Below are 13728 nucleotides of genomic sequence, written 5' to 3'. Positions count from 1 at the left end.
TAATGAAAGATAAAAACTAACATATACATTTATTAAGTGGTTTTACAAACAGTTGCTCTCAGTTATTCCAGGTTTATAAAATATTACTCGTGTTAGGTAAAGTGCGGCAAAAGTATTTTTGATAAACATTTTGAAGACATTTTGCAACGTCCTAGTTTCTGGTTATGTGGATAAACTGTGCCTACAGATGATTACCAGGTTTTCACATGAACACAATTATGGACAGATATTCAGGTATATCTTTCAGCAGTTTTCATTAACAGGCAATTGGTTGAGAAACAGAGATAGCATGGAAAGCTTTTAGAGGCCATTCCCAATCTAGCTTTCTGAACTTCTGTGAAAACGTGAAAAATGAACTCCGAGCAAGAAGAATCAGGGTCCGAAAATTTGGCCAAGCCTATCCACACCCGTGAAAACAACAGTAAATATATTAACACGGTCCTTGAAAAAAAACAGAAACAGGATTATTTACAAAAAGCCCTAGCAACTCCTCTGACTCTTTGTCCTTTCTTAATGTGATAATCATTTCCAGAATGTATGCTTGAGCAAACAGCATTAAAGTGCACAATTTTTTACAATGCCACCTTTAATAGAAAACAGCTTCTTTTCTCTTGGCGGTCCAGATAACACCTTTCCCCCAGTTAGTTTACATTTTAGAATGTTTAACCTCCTTTATTTAGTGTGATTGTTCAAACCAACACAGTGGAAAATCAACTGATCTTAGAAACATGTTCAGTGACTAAAACATGTGTACCCGTGACAATTTTGTTTACATGTACACCGAAAGAGTCAGATTTTTTTTTCTTAAGCAATTTCGATTCCCCGGACAATAACTTTTTTGAGAAGGAACACTTTGAAATACAAGGGATAAAAAAGAAAAAAATAGAAACCCGGTTGCTACTGCTGTCTATGTAACAATACCTCTTCACGTCCAGAAACTTGAGCTAAATGGAATTCCGTCATAGTCCAAAACAGTACACCGAGTGGGCCTGACTGCCAGCATGGATATGTTTCAGAAAAGATGAGATCATGAAGGCGCAGGCTTACCAGTAAAAGACAGCAAACACAGTCACTAGGTACAACGGCCACAAAAGCACTAGCAACCACGAAAAGCAGGTGTCGAGCCTTCAGTTAGTTGCTCCCCCTACCTCATTTGGCAATTCCATCTAGTTTTTAAATACCTCATAAAGAAAGAAAAAATAAATAAAGAGTGTTACCTTAAAATGTGAGTGTTTCTATCATTATTCTTTGGGAAAATAGGGAGGCGGGCAGAGAGAATGGTTTGGATTTTCGGGGACGGAGGGAAAAAGCCGTCCCTAAAGAAGGTCCGATCCTTACAGTGGGATCTAAGTATTCATATTCACTTGAAGAAACGCCAACTAAGCCAGGAGGCTTATTTAAGATTCTTGGTAATAGCTGACACGAGCCCTCAGTTCCACTAGAAATTTTACAACATCTGAACAGAAATATTTTTATTTCTTCCTCTCATGCCTGTGCTTTTTTAAACTATTAACTTTGATACTCATATTTAAACTTTTTAAATCTCTTAATACGTTAACCTATTCCAGACCCCAAGTGCATTAACAAACTACGTATGTGGTTTAAAATGGCAAATACATGTGTTCTGAAACTAGGTTAGTTCCTTAATTTGTCTATTACTACCTGCCCAGTCTGGTGTTCCAAAGACGGGCAACGTTACTGCAGCTGTTGATCACATCACTAATCAACAGGGCAATTCCCCACACACTCGCTCACTGTTTTACATGTTTGCCGTCTCACAGACCAACTGAGGAGATGAATTCAATGGCCAATGCAAGCCTGGGCAAGGAGGACGCTTCCCTTGTTAACCATCAGTATTCCCTAATTTCCCATCCCAAACCCTGGCGACCCAAGTCTTTGTCGATTTGTCGTTTCTATCACAGTCCTAGTCGGTAGTGGGTATTATTTGTTTTGCCTTGTCCGGAGTGGAATTAGTGTCAACGAGGGCAAGAGCCTATGTGGGTCTAGACTGCCCCCCTCTAGACTGTAAGCTCGGTGTGGGCACGGAAAGTGCCTACCAACTCTATTATATTGTACTCTCCCGAGTGCTCAGTGCAGTGTTTTGCACGTACTAAGACCTCCATAAATGTGATTGATTGATGTGGCGATCCATCTAGGAGAGTTCCAACTGTAACCTTGCACTCTACAACTCTTGTAAAACCTTGGAAATGTTACTTCTCCGCTAGAGAAGCAATACTGTGGTGTTCTTAAACAGTTTGGTGATTTTTCTTTGCTACTTCAGATCATGCCAAATCCTGAAAATAAAGTTCTCTGGTTCGAGGATCCTTGGACATCGAGAACACGTTAAGGTTTTCTGGATGTCTTTGCAGTAGGAGGGGTAATCGAGAAACATGTTTGCCACACTTGGCTTTTTTCCCCGCAAGGTTCAAATGCGCTGCTTCATGTATCTCAAAAACACACTGTACAAAAACAAAACAGAATTGGAGATTATTCGGCCGAGGACCTCAAAACTCTAAAATTTGGCATTGTTTTCAACAACCTTTTGTTTGACATTCACCTGTGACAACACAGTGCGTATATAATTCATTTCCATGCTTCTACATCAAGGCGTAACTACCAGAAACAACAAACTACGAGTGTCAGCCGATATATATATATATATATGCGTATATCCAGTTAATTCACTCTGCAGAAGGGAAAATAGGACGACAGGTCTAAAAGGAAGAGTTAAAGCTCACAGCTCATGTAATTTTCTTTTTGCGAGTTTGAATCTTTCTGTGGTTTATTTCTGCTCGGCCGCTTGCTACCTCTGGCTCCCAGGTTAGTGGCCTCCCAACAGATTTGAAAGGAAGCCGGAAGGTTTCTTCCTCTCCTGCAGCTCCGCTTCGCGATCTTGCGCGAGTCCCAGGTCGGTCTCGATCTGCTCGAGCTCGGACTGGTCGAGCAGTTCAAAGTCGTCGCCATCGTCCGTGTCCGTGTCCTCCCCGGCGCCGGGCGCGGGTGGGGGCGGCTGGGCCTGCCCCAGGGCGCCCCGCAGCTGGTCTTTGACGGCAGCAGTCACGGCGGCCGTGATGACTTCGCCAGCGAGGTTGCTCATCAACTGGAGGGTTTGGTCGCTGTCGAGAGGGAGGGAGAGGCCGGCCGCCGATCGCCTCTCCTTGCTCGGCCTGGGACCGTCGTCCATTTGCTCCTTTTTCCTCTTGTACTGGGCGGGCAAGCCGAGGCTCAGCTCGTCTTCGTCGTTGGTGCCCGTGCCGTTTTCGAGAGACGGGAACTCTGAGAGGTCACGGGAGAAAGCCTCCTCGCGCTCGCTGGGCCGGTCAAGATCTAAGAGGGGTTTGGTGGAATGAATCGATCAGTTCCATTTACCGAGCGCCTCCTGGGTATACAGCACTGTCCTGAGCACTTGGGAGAGTTCAACAGAGTAAGTAGCCCCGGTCCCTGCCCACGAACGGCTGCCAACGGTTAAATTAAAAGAAAATCCCAAAGCCTCCATCGTGTTTGATTTGGCCCCGGGGAAATGACTGGGATGGCTGGGGGCACTTCAGGAAAGGTCACCTGGAAGTCACCTGGGCGTGGAATTTTCAATGATCCGAGGTACAAGGTGAAACCGAACTCAAACGCTCGGTAAGAAGCTCAGGAAATAATAATATTAATAATTGGCATTTATGAAGTGCTTACTATGTGCCAGGCACTGTATTAAGCGCTGGGGGGCATGCAGGCAAATTGGACACAGTCCCCCATGGGGCTCACTGTCTTAATCCCCATTTTATAGATGAGGGAACTGAGGCCCAGAGAAGCGAAGAGACTTGCCCAAGATCACGCAGCAGATAAGTGGTGGAGCTGGTATTAGAGAAGCAGCGTGGGTCAGTGGAAAGAGCCCGGGCTTTGGAGTCAGAGGTCATGGGTTCAAATCCCGGCTCCACCAACTGCCAGCTGTGTGACTTCGCGCAAGTCACTTAACTTCTCTGTGCCTCAGTTACCTCATCTGTAAAATGGGGATTAAGACTGTGAGCCCCTCATGGGACAACCTGATCACCTTGTAACCTCTCCAGTGCTTAGAACAGTGCTTTGCACATAGTAGGCACTTAATAAATGCTGTAATAGGGACTGTCTCTATATGTTGCCAATTTGTACTTCCCAAGCGCTTAGTACAGTGCTCTGCACATAGTAAGCGCTCAGTAAATACGATTGATGATGATGATGATGATGTAATCATTATTCATATTATTATTATTAGAACCCAGGTCCTTCTGACTCCCAGGCTTGTGCTCTATCCACTGAGCCATGCTGCCTCGCCAATCCTATCTGGAGCCAGAAGAGATCAGAACCAATGCTGATAAGAACTATATCCAATGGGTCCCCGGACTGACAGGTAAGCTCAGCCTGGCGGTGGGGGGTGGCTATGGTACTTATTAAGTGCCCACTGGAGGGGCATCTTTGTCATTTTACAGAAGCCTGACAGCCCTATCAACACCAGTGCTTGGAACAGGGTTTGACACATAGCCAGCACTTAACAAATACCATAAAAAGGAAGGACTGTTGCCTGACTCTGTAGGAACTATTCCCTCCTCCTTCCCCACCAAGTAATTCCTTTGCCCACTACACATACTGACATGGCAACTCTGCTGAATTGTGCCTTCCAAGTGCTTATTACATTGCTCTGCACACAGTAAGTGCTCAATAAATATGACTGAATGAATGAATGATTGACTATGCAAACATTTCCACATACTGGAACTGGAGGTTCTCCAGTACTCCACAAATTGGAGGTTAAATATCGTCTCCATGCAAGTTTCAGGGTGGAGGAAAAAGCCAATAAAGTGTGTAACCTACCATCCGAAGTGTCCGTCTGTGGAGTGTATCCTTCTGATAGATTGAAGGTCCCATTTTCTGTCCAAGACACCTCAGATACATCTGTGTCCGATACCGACAGCTCTTTGGCAACAGTTGCAGAGCTAACCTGTGCCCCAAAATGTCAAACAGAAAATGTCACATTTTACCATGATAAGAAATGTCTTGCTTTTGTCTTGGGTCTTTTTTTTAATCTCTCTGAAGATATACCCTCTAACAAAAAAGGGAACATATAATGCTAGAAATACAGATTAATTTGTATAAATGCATATCACAATCAGAATTTTTTGAGAGAAACAATTTAGGTGAGTTTACAGCCAAACCAAAAAAGAGAGCAGCGAAAGGCAAATGAAAGTACCTGAGGACAAAGAGCCGACAGGTCTAATTCACTGTCATCTTTGTGATGTTTGTCTTTTTCCACCTCTGGCAAAAATGAAAATTAGGTCAGCTTTCTGTTCCCTGCCCATTCTTTCAACACTGCATGCCTCCCCCTCCCCCCACTACCCTCTCACTCTAATAAATATTTACCTCCACCATCCTTAATACATTTACAGTCTGGGCTTACAATCACTATACTGTAAGCTCCTCGATGACAGTTGTCTTCTACCTTTATTGTACTCTCCAAAGCTTAATTCAGCACTTAGCACAGAGTAGGAGTGCAAAAATTTCTTCTGAGTAGTTTATCAAGGGCCTGTTTATACCTTCAAAGGTTTAGTCCTTGCTTCTGACATATAAGGAGTTGGTGACTAAAATCAGTTTGCATTGGGTTGGCTGGAAACCCCCAATTGTTCACAAATGAGTGACAAGTAGGATAGCCAGCCAAGCGGTGTGGCTACAAAGTCAGATGCTTTTCTGCCTGGTGGTGTACTTTCAGTGTCAACTGGCCCTTGGCTGTTGCTTCTGTTGCCCAGTTTGGTGGTCCAGGTGCTGGCAACCTTGATCTGGGAGGGGAAAGCAGACACTCTGGAGCAAGTTGGGAGCCTGTCTCCCTCCCCACCTAGAAAAATGTCTAGGATCGTGTGAAGTCCGTGGTCTTCCAGAAGGAGGAGGCTGGGATATCATCACGTTATGCTGGGCGCCTGGAGCAATACTAGGGCCGTTCCGTGCATCTCCTCATCTGGTATTGGCAAGGGCCATTGTGGCTGCCTGCAATTCTGCAAGGGGCATTCATAATCATGGGGAGTGTCAAGTTTCTAGTGAAGGCGATGCAGGCAGCAGTAAGTGAGGGGCTCAATGGAATTTCTAGTCAGCAGGATGGACTTATCATCCAGTCACCTTCTCAAACTCCTGGCCTGGAATTTCTTAATTTTTCTTCCATTTCATTTGTAGCCTCCCACTTCTTCCCCTTCTAGCTCCTCTGCCTCACCTCAGCTCCTGGTTTCCAACCTCCTACCCTAAACAGCATCATTTAAGTGAATAAGAGTCAAGAAAAATATACCTGCTCGTTCCCGCCTCTTTTGGTTGATATATTCCCCAATTCCAAAGTCCAGTTTCAGCAGAACTGACTTGATTTTGCTGTATACTTTCTGACCAAATTCATTACATTTGAACAGCGGACCCAGAAAAGCACAGAGCACTGAAATAAAAGAAGAAATTGAGTCGATAAAAGACCCTGCCTTTAGAGTCCCAGAAGAAAAGTATGACTCCTTCTTTTGGGCAAGTACAAATTGATTAATTAAGGAAAAAAAATGTGCAAAAACTTCATGATCTCTTCCTCACTGCTATCAACAAGGCGGGCAAGTAGAAAACCACCGACTGGCATGGTGGGAGAAGAAAGACCCATCAATGCTCCATGGCATTCAACAACGGGCTAAGTGTGCCTGCCAATGGGCTAGCCCTGTCTGGTGAAACAAAGGGGGATCACAGGTGCTCAAGAAGTACCACTGATTGGTTGATTGCCTAACTCTCCCATCACCCAGTTTCAAATGAGTCTTCCTCCTTTCCCCGGGACCACAGACCCTCTCTAAGCAGCTCAGCAAAAGCCACTCTTTTTCCTCCTTGCCTCTCCCCTCAAGCACTTCAATCCCACATCAAATACAGAGCAAGCCAACTGCCTTACGTGAGTTAAGCCAAAGAGATACCATACTTACATATAAGGTAGGAAAGCACAACTCCAGGAACGTAACTTCCTAAGATTGTAAGAAATGTGCACACACTGCAGACCAGAAGGCAGAACTAACAAGAAAAGAAACTGGAAATTATTCATACTGCAAGTACATCTTACGTTCTTCTACTTTCTAAAGAGAGCCTATTTTTCCAACAGTGTATGAGAGGAGTTTATCATACACTGGATGAATGAGCATCAACAAATGAGCCTTCCCCCAGATTCACAGTAGTAAGTTCAATTGCCTTTAGATCTTCTGAATCCTGTAAAGAGTGTATTGTGGTCATCCTATTTTATTACTTGCCTTGCCGGGGCTCTGCTGCTTAAAGAGTGACATTTCTTGAAGGAACACACTGAAGTTCATCCATGATTCTGCAATGCACTGGCTGAATCTGGATCTGTCATCCGGTTTGGAGTTGATCACTTCCCAGCTAAACCCGGAGAAGAAAAACATTAGGCATTAGGCATTTCATCATTTGGAGGAATTAATTTCACCAGCTGCAGTGAAACTCAAACAGTGATTAATCTACCAAGACCTGAAGGCGGCTATCTTTCAAACAATCAATCCATCGTATTTATTAAGCACTTATTGTGTACAGAAAACTTTACTAAATGCTTGGGGGAGTACAGTGGAAAAGATGTGGTAGACACATTCCCTGCTCACAAGGTACTTACAGGAGATAACCCATATGGATACCCTACAGATTTTTTTCTCTCTGGACTGTGTGCTCCTTGTGGGCAGGGAATTTGTCTACCAACACTATTATATTGTATTTCCCCCAGCACTCAGTACAGTGCTCTGCATACAATGAATGCTCAATAATTCAGTTGATTATTGATTTCATTCCTCTTTGGAGATCCTTCTGAGCCATCCAAATCTGGATCTGCTACCGATTTAAGAAGCGGTGACTGTGGAGTCATCATCAAATAACTAACTAGAAAGCACATGGCTAGTACAGAAGGAGATTCATAGTTGTTTTCACAAGTGCAATCTTGGAAAGCTCTCACATATTTGAAAAATATCCTGGTTTTTGGAACGCCACAGGATTTTCTGACTCGGTCCCTTCTTTCATTTGCAGCCAGAGACTCTAAGTGCGGACCAGTACCTTTTTAGCCTGAATCACTCAAAATCTGTGTTATTATTATTTTAGCTTATTACCTGACCAGAATCCATGGGGCACCTGGGGGAAGGTCCTCTAAAACAGGACTAGGTGCCTGTAGTTTTTGGTATTGAAAAAAGAATAATTTATGGATAGTAAAATCAGCCCTAAATAGATCATTTCCTCTGAATAAATAATTATGGTGTTTGCTCAACACTTACTGTATGCCATGAACTGTACTACGCACTGGGGTAGACACAGATACATGCAGCTCACACCCAATCCCTGTCCCATGTGGAGCTCACAGTCTAAGAGGGAACGAGAACAGGGATTTTGTCCCCATTTGACAGATGATGAAACTGAGGATGGAGACGTTAAGCGACCTGCCCGAAGTCTCACAGCAGTTAAGCCGTTTTGCCAGTTCTCAAGTGTCACTGACCAGCCATTAGTTTTTATGGGGCTCTCATTAATCCCAGGGTATGGCCTTTGTCTTTTATTAGAGTTGATTTAATCTGAGAAACTATAAGTGAAAATATCCAAAGGAAATAATATTCAGTATTCAGTGAATACCATCGATTGATTGAAAAATATTAACACAGAAAAGGATGTTGTAGAAAAAAAGTTACGAGACAGGTATGGTGAAGTAAAATTTGATTCTACCATTTTTAGTAGCGCAAACATCAAAGTGTACATCATCTCTGTGGTTGGGACTGTAAAAGAAATGAAAGTTTTCCTAAATAGAGCTATTTTCTCTAGAAGGATGTGGGCAGGGATCAGCCTACCAACTCTATTATACTGTACTCTCCCTAGTGCTTAGTACAGTGCTCTACACACAGTAAGTGCTTAATAAATACCACTGATTGACTGATTGATAATATTCCATATAGAAAGTCAGTATAGTAATCTAATGGTAAATCCATCCATGAAAGGTAAATTGCTTCTTCCAAAGCAATGAATGGCAGTTTGTTCACTCGACTTACCCTAGAAGCAGGCCCAGAGCCAATGGCAAAGAGATAACCCACAGTATTTTTTTAATATTTGGTATTTGTTAAGTGCTTACTAAGTGCCAGATACTTTTCTAAGCATTAGGGTAGATACATGGTAACCAGGTCCCACACGGGGCTCACAGTCTTAATCCCCATTTTACAGAGGCACAGAGAAGTTAAGTGATTTGCCCAAGGTCACACAGCAGACAAGTGACAGAGCCGGGATTAGAACCCAGACCCATGCTCTATCCACTTGACCACACCGCTTCCAAGCCTGATTCATGGGTTAATTTCACTGAAACAACAAACACTGAGCAAACACTGAAAGGAAGACTGACAAGATGAGTCCTCTGGGCTACGCATGTGCTGAAGCTGCAGCAGTGACATTTCCAAATGAAGCCCTCACAACTTGTTTGGGAAATGGAAAAGATGACAGAGGGGCAGTCTCTCGGCCACGGCTACACCTGGACGGTGTTCAATCTCAAGTCGCGTGGCAAGAAACTTCCTAGAGGCTCGCTATAGTTCACATTTAGTTTGAGTTTTTTCCCTAGAAGAAACCTCATGCAGCAGGTGCTGTTGTTTGGGACGCCATCCTAAAGCAGGCTGGTTTTCACTCGTACAGTTCTTCTACAACCCAGCCTGCACACTTGGCTCCTCTAGTGCTAACCTTCTCACGGTGCCTCCAGCTCACCTATCTCGCTGCTGACCTCTAGCCCATGTCTGCATCTGTCCTGGGGTGCCCTCCCTCCTCAAATCTGACAGACAATTACTCTGCCCTGCTCCAAAGCCTTACTGAAGACACACCTCCTGCAAGAGGGCTTCCCGGACTAAGCCCCACTTTTCCTCATCTCCCACTCCCTTCTGCGTTGCTCTTACTTGCTTCCTTTGCTCTTTTCCCTCCTCCCAGCCCCACAACATTTATGTACATATCTGTAATTTATTTATTTATATTAATATCTGTCTCTCCCTCTAGTCCATAAGCTCATGGGCAGGGAATTTGTCTGTTTAGTGCTTAGTACAGTGCTCTGTACAACAGTAAGCCCTCAATAAATATGATGGAATGAATGAATGAATAGGCGATTGTGGAGGGCATATCTGGCTACAAATACCTCTTTTACCATTCCAACTTCTGCTTCCGTTTCCAAAGTCTGGCTGCTGTCGAGCAGTCCTGTCCAACAGCCTTGATCTGGGTTTATACTAACATCTGATTTAGGGCTGAATTAATGTCAATAGATCCACTGACCAATGATTATCATTTGCACACATACATCGATCAATCAGTTGTTTTTATTGAGCATCTTCTGTGTGCTGAGCACTTCACTAAGCACTTGGGGAGAGTACACTTATCACAGAATTGGTAGACATATTCCCTCCTCTTTTAGTACAGGGATTGTGTTCCTGAAAATTCTCACAACCACAAAAATTCTCATTCTCACCAACGCAAGCACATGTAGACACCCGGTTCCTCGTACACGGAGATGCAATCTAAGATAGACGTGCAGGGTAGAAAAAGTGCTCCCTCATTTCTAAACAGGGTCCTGCCCAAAGAAGTAACAAAAACACACATATAGACGAACCATCTGTAGTTGCTTTGAATGCACCCTCTAGGTTTTCCTGCAAAGCTCTTCCCTGAAAACAGTTAACTAGAGAAATGATCCTGTGTCAATCCTGTACCGGCACATGGGGGAAGATCTTTTACAGGGAGCGTGACTCCTTTCCCATCATCCTTGGCAAGGGGCAAGAGCCTGCTATTCTGAAACGAGCGGAAATAGATTTAAAGCTTAGTTTCTCTCCAACTCCTGCTCCATCAAAAATGACAAGAATCATGACTTGGGTCTGTTTTAGGACAAGAGGTAATTTTGCTTGTTTCACTGCGGTTTCTGGACTGTAAGATCGTTGTAGACAAGGAACGTGACTACCAACTGTTTTCTTGTACTCTCCCAAGTGCTTACTACAGTGCTCTGCACATAGTAAGTGCTCAATAAATACAGAGTGATTGATTGATTGATTTCTATATGCACCAATGAGCTGGATTCTCCTTTGCTTTGCAAGAAATGGAGAGTCTGGCTTCTGGGGTTCAGTGGGGCGAAGCCGACCCACTGCAATGAAGGAGAGATCTGTACGTGTTTCTAAGCCCTGCACTCATTGTAGGCAGGGAATGTGTCTCTTTATTGTTGCAATGTACTCTCCCAAGCACTTAGTACAGTGCTCTGCATTGAGTGAGTGCTCAATAAATCCAAGTGACTGACTGACTGACAACCCTCCTGACTTTTCCTGTCTCTGAACGTAACCGGACAAGGGTGCTCATTGCATCACACTAGATTGGGTAGCCTCTCACATTGAATCTTTTACTAGAACTCAGTTACAAAATATGTTTCCTGGAGTACAGTCTCTCAGATCTGTGTGAAAGTGTACTTTTCCCAACAAAAATAAAAAAGAGATTGGGCTTTCTTCCTCCCATGCTTTCTCCTGTCTTTATTCCTGAGCCTCCGCAAAAGGGTAGGGAACACAAGGAGCGATCAGATCTGATATCTGGTTTGTTTCTTAGAGCACAAGGGACAACCATGTGGTTTTCTCACGGGTCTATTTGGGCTAGGTAGCATGGTTGGATCTGGGAGTAAAAGCTTGATAGGTGGGCAGCGGGTAAGAGTCAGAGAGGCTAGGGAGAGTTGGGGGTCCTCCTCTAAGGAGCATTCTTTGACCGTCGTTCTCTAAGTGCTCAATTAATACGATTGAATGATTCTATGACTCTGAGGGAGGCCTTTGCTGGATTGCCCTTAAAACTCCACTTTCTCCTTCGCTACATCTTCCTGAAAACATTTAAGGATCACTAGGACACAGACACTACAACCATACTGCAGAGAAGCAGCATGGTGTAGAGGATAGAGCATGGGACTGGGAGTCCGAAGGTCATGGGTTCTAATCCCATTTCCGTGACTTGTCCACTGTGTAACCTTGAGTAAGTTTCTTCACTTCTCTGTGCCTCAGTTACCTCATCTATAAAATGGGGATTGAGACTGTGTCCAACCCGATTTGCCTGTAACCACCCCAGTGCTTGAACTATGTGTATGATGCCTGGCACACAGTAAGCACTTAACAAATATCACAATTCCCCCCTTTAGACTGTAAACTCATTGTGGGCAGGGAACGTGCCTGTTTATTGTTGTATTGTACTCTCCCCAGTGATTAGTACAGTGCTCTGCACAAAGTAAGCACTCAATAAATACGACTGACTGACTGGCTACTCCTCGGAAATGAAAAGGTCTGGGCAAAAAGCCCAGTTAGCCGGAAATCCAGATTTGAAAGTGTTTGCTCAAGGGCACGTGTTCTGTTCTTTTTTGTTTTTTGAGTTTGTTTTTGTTATTGTGTCAACCTTAATACTTACTTCTCTGTCTACCTATTAGGAGGCTGTCATTTGGTGCTTTTTCTGCTTTTCAGTAAGGGGATCTGACAAATGCAGCCAATAGACTCTCATGATCTGGAATGGATTTGTAGGACTGACTATACTAGTGGAAAGATTAAGCCATTCTCTATAATCTGCTTCACTTAAAAAAAATTTAAAATCACACACCCACTTCCATCTCCTGGCTAACAAGTCATCCGTCACGGTTACAAATCTCCTGCGCTTCATGGAAACTGAACTAAAATAAGCAAATGCCAATTGCTGGTTTACTTACACAGGGAACAGAACATATAATGAACACAGGAGATTTCATGCTAGATGGCAAATTGAACAATTATACAACAAACATTCCTTCATCTAATATAATTGCGGCTAAACAATGACAGCCATTTTGTTGGAGTCACAATTTCTGACTCTGAAACATCATGGTTCACAAAACAGTCTCTGTCCTAGGACATAGGAAATGAATAAACAATTGCATTTTGTTAAGTACCTAAACAGATCTATAAATGCGTACATTTCTGTGTGCATGCAGCACAAATAGCACCTTGAAAAATGAATTTTATGGTGGGATCTGAATGATCTGAATTCTTCTGATGCATTCTCCATCTTCATGTCTGATAGGCAATTATTCTCCCCACGTTCAAGGTCATTTTGAAGGCATATCTCCTTCAAGAGGCCTTTCCCGGCTAAACCCTCTTTTCCTTTTCTTCCACTCCCGTCTGCATCACCCTGATTTGTTCCCTTTATTCACCCCTCCCTCGGCCCCACAGCACTTATGTATATACCAGTGACTGATTTCTGTAATTTATATTAACGTCTGTCTCCCCCTCTGGACTGTGAGCTCCTCGTGGGCAGGGAATGTACCTACCAACTCTGTTATATTGTACACTCCCAAGGACTTACTGCAGTGCTCCGCACATAGCAAGCACTCAATAAATACGACAGATCGACTGATGAACAACCCTGAATTCCTTCCACTGGATGGCTCTTTAGATTGGGTAAACAAAAAAGCTAATTTTTACACCACGATAATTTATAAAAATTAATGTTTCTGCGTATGCAAAAGATTGATAACCAGATAGTAGCTTTTAGATTTGTTCACTAGATCCTTTTATTTTGTTTTAATGGTGAAACAAAAACAAAATTCCAGGAAAAAAACCCCCAGAATCTATAGGCACTGACTGCACTCCCTAGGAATGTTCAGTAGGGCAAGCTTGACCAAGTCGGGCCAAGCTTGACAAACAGATGGCAGTCGTCAACCAAACAGGCCAGGCTCTG

At 43.6% G+C, this 13728-nt stretch overlaps 1 protein-coding gene across 1 annotated transcript in view; it reads right to left on the bottom strand.

The window, feature by feature from the left end:
• The window catches only part of RETREG1 (reticulophagy regulator 1), an 84698-nt gene continuing 70970 nt past the window's right edge, over window positions 1–13728 (bottom strand). The window contains 6 exon segments of the mRNA XM_038770225.1: window positions 1–3327; window positions 4837–4963; window positions 5213–5277; window positions 6293–6430; window positions 6945–7029; window positions 7263–7389. Of these exon segments, the coding sequence (XP_038626153.1) occupies window positions 2822–3327; window positions 4837–4963; window positions 5213–5277; window positions 6293–6430; window positions 6945–7029; window positions 7263–7389 (1048 nt within the window). The 3' untranslated portion in view covers window positions 1–2821.

This window comes from Tachyglossus aculeatus, chromosome X3, assembly GCF_015852505.1.
Source record: "Tachyglossus aculeatus isolate mTacAcu1 chromosome X3, mTacAcu1.pri, whole genome shotgun sequence".
NCBI lineage: Eukaryota > Metazoa > Chordata > Mammalia > Monotremata > Tachyglossidae > Tachyglossus > Tachyglossus aculeatus.
This window is presented reverse-complemented; position numbering and strand designations above follow the sequence as displayed.